This window comes from Crocuta crocuta, unplaced genomic scaffold (genome assembly GCF_008692635.1).
Source record: "Crocuta crocuta isolate KB4526 unplaced genomic scaffold, BGI_CrCroc_1.0 scaffold96, whole genome shotgun sequence".
NCBI lineage: Eukaryota > Metazoa > Chordata > Mammalia > Carnivora > Hyaenidae > Crocuta > Crocuta crocuta.
The window spans coordinates 5422573-5431651 of record NW_027531522.1 but is presented as its reverse complement, the minus strand read 5'-3'; the positions used below and the strand labels follow the sequence as shown (position 1 = coordinate 5431651).

Sequence of the window (9079 nt, the reverse complement as noted above, 5' to 3'; positions counted from 1 at the left end):
GCTGGAAGGAAGGGTGGGTGGGTGAGGGTGCCGTTTCTGTGCCTTCCCACCTCCGATCTGCACTGTCAACACTGCTAACTCATAAAGAGAAAGGCTCCTTCACCGCTTCCCTTGGGAAGATTAGGTTCAAAGTAACACAACACATTGTCCACTTCCTTTTTTTCCCCCTTGTTCCGCAGTTAACTCCTTCAGGATAAAGAATCCACTAGGAATGAAAGACATCAAGAGAGTCTGCACGGGAGAAATCCCAGCGAATGCACACAAACAAACCCCACGGTGACCCACACTCTGATACTACTCGCACTCAGAGCTCGATTTGCGTGTGGGTTTATCAAGTGCAGACATGGTGTAAACCTCGTGCTCTCACAACTCTTTGCAGGTGGGTATCCACTTAAGGAAAATTTGCAGTTCTCCTCAAAATGTTTTCACATCCAGGGAAATAACCCTGAGACTGTCGTGTTGATTTTTTTCCAATATAACTGACGGAACACTAGAGGTCAGTCATTTACAGTACTATTTGACTCATCCTCTTTTCACATTTGTCTTTTCTAAGTGATCCAGTCACAGACTACAGAAATGCCTCCTCACAGATACTGCTGTTAATGTTGTGCTTTGTAATGCAGCAGACGTGTGGCCTGAAATGCTCTCAGAAAGAGGCTCTATGATTTTTCAGCTGGAAAATGAATCGAGTGCATTTCTCACTCTGTGACTTCCTAAGTGTCTCTGTCGAACTGACCCTGCTCAAAAAGAGTTTAAATTGATTTAAAATTACTTACCAAAGATACTACGTTGTATAGAATCAGCTGGTAAATTTTACTTAATTTCAAAATGATATTCAACAATTTATATCTAATACCACCTCTCGGGAAATAAAATAATGGAACTTCTAAAACAATTTTTCCAGTACTTTCTACTTATTGAATATAACCTCTCTTTTCAAGAGTAATCCTACATAGAGAGGAAAGGGCTGGAGTCAAAATATAGACATATATAATAAAATATGTCAACCTTAGAGTTAATTGACATTGTATGTAGAATTACATAATTATACAGGTATTACCAACATCCAGTGGTGCCCTCAAAAATATTATTCTCTAATTTTAACGCACAGACTTTTATCTACATGAACAGAAAATGAAAACGCAAGCCACTGTGAAAGTGGAGGTGCCTTGGGGCGCCTGGGTGGCTCGGTTGGGTAAGCATCCAACTTCGGCTCAAGTCATGATCTCACGGCTCATGGATTTGAGCCTCGCATCGAGTTCTGTGCTGGCAGCTCAGAGCCTGGAGCCTGTTTCAGATTCTATGTATCCCTCTCTCTCTGCCCATCCCCCGCTCATGCTCTGTCTCTGTCACAAAAATAAACTATAAAAAAAAAAAAGAAAGAAAGAAAGTTTGAGTGCCTTACCTCAGAAATAAAAGCACCAATATATTTTACATGGTTTAGCATGGGCGTGTCAGGCACAAACGTACACTTGCCTTTAGACTTTTTATACTCTTCTTTATAATGAATCTAAAAGAGAGAATAATTGACATAAGACAAGAAAGAGGAAAAACCATTTTATTGGTCCTTTTTTGAATAGAAGAATTAGAATTAAATCTAATCAATTAATTAGAGAAAGACTGTCTTCTGAAGTAAATACTCAAATCAGGAATAATGCTCAAAACCAGCCAAATCACATCAATGGATATCGAACACAGACCTGCAAGGGTGATGAGACACAGGAAAGAAGACCGTTCTTTAGATAAGTGAGGGTCCCGTTATCACCAAGGATCACGTGCGGTGGACTCCCATTGACGATGGGTCCTGTCTGCCCGGCTCGCTCAGCCTAATTACTACACACTCTGATTTCGTTCGACACGTGTCCTAGTTTATCGTTACTTCAAGCCCCTGACTAAACCGCTAAGCCTACAATCAAACAGAAACATAGCTGCCTACCTCTAGGTTTAGAGCAAGTAGTCATCAAGACAGATGTCACCAATTAAGAAGTAGAGGCAGAAATCAAACAAGTGGACCTTCCTGTTAGCACCATTCCAAGCTGGATTAGAGGAAGGGGCGCAAAGGGTAGTCACAATGAGCTTCCTTTACTAATTAATTCCGCTCAAATCAAACTTCCCCAATTTATGAACACCCATAGGTCTCCCCTCTCTGCATCCACACCCCAACAGGAATAAAACGTGCCCTGAAAGCTTGCCGCATGGTGGAGGAGACCATTCCAGAAGGCTATGGGTAGGCAGATGCTGGAGACAAAGTTCAGAGAGGTTTAGCTGAGCATTCGCATTTCTTCTCTCAAACTGTAGTAAAATGAATCAGTCCTTTCCCCATGTGGAGGGGCCAGAATTGTTACTCCGGAGAAGGCCCTGCATGAACACACGAGCTGAGAAGAAGTCAGGGTCTGTGGACCAGGCCCCGTCCACACTGTGACACTAATTGCCACCCCACCTGAAAACAGGCGAGGCAAAATTTAGGACTAGTTGAGAGGATGAAGGTAATTTGCTAAAAGTTCTATCAGCCTGTAATAAAGCCACATTTGTCTCCCAACAGTGTAAATACTTATGATGCAAAAAATGTCCCAGTTCAGATGGTAAATGACATGGTCTCCCTAATTATAAGCTAAAAGTGAAGTTCAGTTGACTACATACCTGGCTCCTAAAGGACATGACTAACACTGACCTTGCACACTCGCCATCACATAGCGATTTTACCACATGAAGACCTGATTGGAGGGATGTAACTTGACCTGGGGTATGACCAGATATGAACATACTAAGTAATGTTATTTCAAAATACCATATCTCACTGCTGTGACTCAGGTATCAGACGCCTACCCCATTAAACATTTGCTTTATTCATGAAATCAACATTGGAACATATTTATCTTATCTGAGCACTAAATTACTTTTTTTTCTTCTCAGAGATTAGCCATAATTTTAGGTCTCCGCAAATCACCCTCCTCAGCCACTAGTAATTAAACCTTTAATGGCAGTATGATAAATAGTAGGCTATTTTGATCATAAGGAGAAAAAAAAAAGTAGTCCCGTTATATAATTAAGTGTGAGAGAAAGGAACCTATCATTAGGCTTAAGTTTGGCTCATTATTTTTATCTTTTGCCACCATCTTTTCCCTGTCACATGCTTCACCGCGGTGGTATGCGCTATGGCTACAGGCCTCCTGATAAGCTCTGACCTCAGCAGAATGTTCAGGGCAAGTACGCCGGATAAGGGTGAAGTACTTCCTTCCTTCACTGTGCAGGCAACTGCTTCAGTCTTACGTGGGATCCCCATTCCTTTCCTTGATCTTTATTGAAAAGATACACACACACACACACACACACGTATTATTTGCTTATTGACATTCATATTGTACTTCTAGTGAATTTTACAACATGAGTGGCAGGAAGCAAATGACCTTAAAGTTTTATATAAAGAATGCTACGTATTGTTAGCCCTTCTATACAGGGTCATAGAAAAACTAGATGAAGGGGAACTGCACTCACAAGGGACACAAAATCTTCGGTGAAATAAAGTCACTGAGTCGACAGCCACTTCCTAATATGGCCATGGCCCCATTTGTTGGATAGATTGCCTACGCGTCCCCTTTCTTTCCCAATAACAGAATGCAAATGTATTTATGAGCGTAGCCAGACCCCCGTCTGAGCCTCAGAAGATGAATTGCTCTAAACCAGCCACGGTTTGCTGCTTCTCCTTGGCCAGTGAGTGGCCTCCCCCGGTGCCCAGCTCTGGCCAGGGGACATTTGTAGAAGTCTTCTCAGTGGTGTCCCTGGTGTCTCTGTAATTAAGGGGAGAAATTCGCTTGTATAGCCCGTTGACATTTTGCCTGTCTATTTTCCTTCCCCAGTCACAGGGATGCGGCAGTAGTGATGTCCTCACAAGGTCACCAAACTAATGACGACAAAGCAGAGAGAAGAACTTGATAGCCTGACAACATCCACTGTTCCAAGACTGGACCCCTTACCTCCAGGTTTCATCATGTGAAAATAAAAAACCCCACCTATTTGTTAAGCCTCTGTGCTACAGTTTGCCTATTACTGTGGCCATGTGCACTCATAACCAAGATACTATTAAGTTACCTTCTGGGGTGTTTTTAAATTGATTTTAGAGAGATTGAGTGAGCAGGGGGCAGAGGCAGAGGGAGAGAGAGAGAATCCCAAGCAGGTTCCACGCTCAGCACGGAGCTGGGTGCAGGGCTCGACCCAACAACCCTGGGATCATGACCTGAGCCACAGTCAAGAGTCGGATGCTCGACCGACTGAAGCACCCAGGGACCCCCATCCAAGGTACTTTCTAGTTGCGGGGAAAAAAGGTGGGCAAAGTCGATGACTTAATAGTGAGATGCCCCAAATACTTACTTAACCTGTGCTCTGGCCACGCCCATTAATCCTACCATGTCTCAACCACAATTCTAGTTAAATGAGTTCAGCAGTGCTTCCTCTTCTTACCCAGTCTCTTTCACTTGGTATGAGATTAGCTAATGGCTGAACATGGATGACAAATGTAGAAATATCTAAGGATATTTCCTTTTTCGGGCACTCAACCAAAAGTACAGAGAAAGTCTTTTCTCCAACGGAGCCATGTTGGCTAAATGCAGCAAACCCTGCAAGAAAGAACCGTGGCCCCATCACTAGGTGGTAATGGGCTGGAGGGAGCTCATAAGCAAGGCAGCCGCCCCAGGCTCTCTTCACACAGTTGGGGCGCTCTCTGGAGGGGTAGCCACGGAATCTGTTTTTAGCACACTGGAAGGGATTACCCACAACAAACAATGTTCAGTTGCCTGGAAAATCTCCTTTCTGCTGCCATGCAAGTGAACACCCTCGGAAGGTTTGAACCAAAACACTGAGTCACAGGCTTCGTGCAGATGTGGCTGAACTAGCTCCAAAGAAACTCTTGGTGCCTAATTTACAAGAAACCTATAAGAACATCCCCTAAAACCTAATAGTTTTTATGACCACCTGACAAAAGGCCATTAGATCAATGATTCTGATGGCTCAATAGAGTTAATGGGTTTGACTTATTCAAGGAATTCATTAGACAGTTGACTAACAGGCCCAGAGAAAGAATGAGAGAGAGAATATCTAGAGAAATAAACAGAAAAATAAAAAAGGGGGGCCTCGGAGGACCAGGTGTCTTTAAGAATTGGGAAGTAAATTCCACAGAGGGAAGCCACACATTACGGGCAGGGCACGTGAAAGGCAAAAACTAGGTGGAGCAAAAACAAATTGAAAAAATGCTTCACACTGATCCCCAAGTGAAGCCACCTAACATGAAAAATACACATTTCTTTCATGGAGAACTGTAAACAGTACAGACCTCCCTAGACTTTTCTCTAGACCATTCCTATATAACATTTTAATAAACCATCTGGTGGAGCACCAGGGTGGCTCAGTCGGTTAAGCATCCAACTTCGGTTCAGGTCACATCTCACAGTTCACCAGTTCAAGCCCTATATCGGGCTCTCTGCTGACAGACAGCTCAGGGCCTGGAGCCTGCTTTGGATTCTGTGTCTCCCTCTCTCTCTGCCCCTCCCCCCACTTGCTCGCTCTCTCTCTCTCTCTCTCTCTCTCACACACACACACACAAATAAAAATAAACATACAAAAGGAAGTAATTGTTCAGATGATTCCTTGGTAAATATACAAATTCCAAAAATGAAGCCAGTATCTTAAAATATACGGAATTCTATTTTGAAACAAAATGTGAACATGTACACAGATATAAATTAGGGCACAGTCTATGATCTACATATTTAAGTAATACAGACATTCTGCTATGCACCACAAAGCTATAATAAATAAAAATTACTGCCACGTGTTTGGTCTCTTCTATACAGAAGTGAAATAACATGGCTTTGGCTTTTGCAAAATGGTAAAAGCCATGTCCCTCAGCATGAGGTTGGTTTAAAGTCACTGAAAAATGGGACGCCTGGGTGGCTCAGTCAGTTAGGCATCCGAATTCTTGGTTTCGACTCAGGTCATGATTTGTGGTTTCGTTGAGTTCAAGCCTCGTGTGGGGCTCTGCACTGACAGCAAGGAGTCTGCTTGGGGTTCTCTCTCTCTCTCTCTCTCTCTCTCTCTCTCTCTCTCTCCATCTCCCTCACTCTCTGCCCTTTCTCCATTCGCACTGTCTCTGTCTCTCTCAAATAAATGAACTTTAAAAAAATAAATAGGGGTGCCTGGGTGGCTCAGTCGGTTAAGCATCGGACTTCGGCTCAGGTCATGATCTCACAGTTTGTGAGTTCAAGCCCCGCGTCGGGCTCTGTGCTGATGGCTCAGGGCCTGTGCCTGCTTCTGATTCTGTGTCTCCCCCTCTCTCTCTCCTCCTCCCAATGCTCATGCTGTCTCTCTCTCCTTCAAAGATAAATAAACATTAAAAAAAACCTTTTGTTAACAAAAATAAATAAATAAATAAAGTCACTGAAAGATGATCTTGTCCAAAACAACTCTAGTAAAATCACCCACTAACTGAAGTTGCCACTTCAATGTCAATGGTTTATATAATTTAGCTCATCCACAATTCCGTTTTAATAAAAAACATAACAATGCTGGAAGAGGTACTGTTTCCAGAGTTACGGAACTTAAGGCTTTCAATGGTAGCGTTACTATTACCAATGTTAGTGTAATAAATAAGACTAAAACTAAGGTAGACTTTGCACGGAAATGCACAGGAGAGGAAGCACAGCAGAGTGGCTAAACCTGAAAGCACTTTGTGTTTAATTCTTGTCCCCGCTGCTTAACTGTGTGACCCAGCAAGATATGAACCTCTCTGAGCCGTTGTTTCTTCACCTCAAAAATGAGAAAAGTGATGGAACTTACATCAGTTGCTGCAATGCCTGTCACTTGTACTCAGTAAATCTTAACTAGGCTGATGCGTTCGCTGTTGTCGTCGTTTTATCATTATTCTAGTTTACAAAGAACTTTCACACGCAGTGGCTTAGGAGTATTGAGTAACAGCACAAAGAAATAGTCCATTTAAAATTCAATTACATCACACAGCAAATATATGGAAGCGGTATGATTCCCACCATCCTCTGGCTCTTTCTGACAACAACAAGGAGACAGAGAGTTGTATGTAAAACAGGACAGAATGGATACAGACATAATTTACAGACTCAGTAGTTAATAACAGCTAACATCTCTTGAGTGGTCACAGTGTTCCAGACAGCTCACTAAACATTTCAGATGTGTGACCATTACTTAATCACACTGTGATGGATGTTGCCCTTGAGGAACTGAGCCCAGTCAGGTTACATAACCTGCCCCAGCGTTACTGTTAAATTGATGCAGGTGGGTTGACTTCAGAGAACATGCCAACACACTGCCCCACTTTCCTGGACTGACCGCCTTTGAAAACAAGCATTTGCAAAATACTCTGATCGCTTTGTTCATTCACTACAACAGAAACGGCCAGTATCCTGCTCGCTTCTCTCCAGACCCAGGCGCCTATCCACTTTTCACGAGCCACCTCTCCTCTGTATGAGCAATTAGATAACAATTGTTTTAATGAGGGTCTAAATGCTCTTCCCCGGTGAGCTGTACTTGTTCCTTGCGCTTCTAGCATTCTAGCTTCCATATTTACTGCTTTACCAATACATAATTACCGGTGTGTGTATATATATTATATGTATATTATATGTATAATTTTATACACATATATATTGGCATAATTGGTATAATTTATATACATATATGTATGTTAAATAACATATACACATATAATTTATATACATATAATAACCGGTTTACCAATTATATATATATATAATAAATGGCTTACCAATACATAATTACTAGTGTATGTATATATATTATATATATATATAATTTATCATACATATATATAATTCTTAAATCTTAAGATTACCTGGAAATATAACAGAAACTGACCCCAGTTAATGAAAAAAGTCACAAGAAAAATGCTTCTTTTTACTAATACCATCATCTAATACCATCTAATGCTTCTTTTTACTAATACCAGCCATGTTCCGGGTTCTTAACATGCTGCTCGGTAATCCGTGAATCCAAAATTGTAAATGCATGTTATGTATATACAAGTATATATATATTCCTGATTTGGAAATAGTTTAGAAAACTATTGCATTTATCAAAGTCCTCAAAAAAAAAAAAAATCCCCAAAATAGTTTCTAAAACTGCATTCATTTAGACAGAGACCTCCCAAAACAAATTACACCACCATACAAGTTAAGAAAGGCTTTGGGGTTCGCACACGGAATGTGCTCTGAAGTTCAATGCTTCATGATTTCATGCCAGAGTGACAATGAAATTCATAAGGGACAGTATTCTGGATTAGGGACACAGAGACCTATTCTGAAATTCTCTGAATAGGTGACCTTGAAGAAATCAGTGAAAGTTTCTGGACTTAGTTCCATGATCTAGAAAACAACTGTGTTTTAACAGAGGATTTCCATGCTTCCTCCCCAATTCGACGATTCTATGACATAATGGTGCCACACACACAATGCAAAATGAGACAAAAAGTACTTAAGCCACTTACATCACTAATGAGTTTGGTGCATTTTCTGGCCAATTCCATGCTTAGGTCTTCAATAACAGGCTTAAAGAATACCTGTCCAGAAACACAAGGAAAGGAAACATTTTGTCTAATGAGCAATGTAGAGGAACAAATACCCTTCTCAGCAGATGCCTTCCCACTCACCATGTCTTCTTCATTTTCTTCTTCCCCTGTTTGTTCCTCTTCAGCTTCATCTCCTACATCCTCAAATACAGGCACCCTCATTTTTACTTTTTATGTCTGCAGGGTTTTTTTGTTTTGTTTTGTTTTGTTTTAATTCACTAGAACAGCACCTTTTTCTGTACTGGAGCACCCTTGAGATCTTGGAGTCTCTGGTGTTCTGGAAGAAATGTCCTTGCCTAGCCCTCGTCCCAATTTAGCTTACACTTCACCCTGCTTATCACAAACGCGTGTGAGTGGATAGAACAGGACAGCAGAGGGCGGCCAGGGCCAGCCTCCCAAGTGGAAATACCACTTCAACAGGCAAAATTCGGCGTCGTAACCTTTTAAAGTCAACATTCTTTCAACTTGGAA

At 41.6% G+C, this 9079-nt stretch overlaps 1 protein-coding gene across 1 annotated transcript in view; it reads right to left on the bottom strand.

Moving 5' to 3' along the window:
• Positions 1 to 8770, bottom strand: part of NEBL (nebulette) — a 112792-nt gene extending 104022 nt beyond the window's left edge. The window contains exons 1-3 of the mRNA XM_077772479.1: positions 8690 to 8770; positions 8528 to 8599; positions 1401 to 1510 (exon numbers count right to left, since the gene is read on the bottom strand). Coding sequence (XP_077628605.1) covers positions 1401 to 1510; positions 8528 to 8599; positions 8690 to 8770 — 263 coding nt within the window. The remainder of the gene's footprint in view (positions 1 to 1400; positions 1511 to 8527; positions 8600 to 8689) is intronic.
• Between the last annotated feature and the right edge of the window lie 309 nt (positions 8771 to 9079).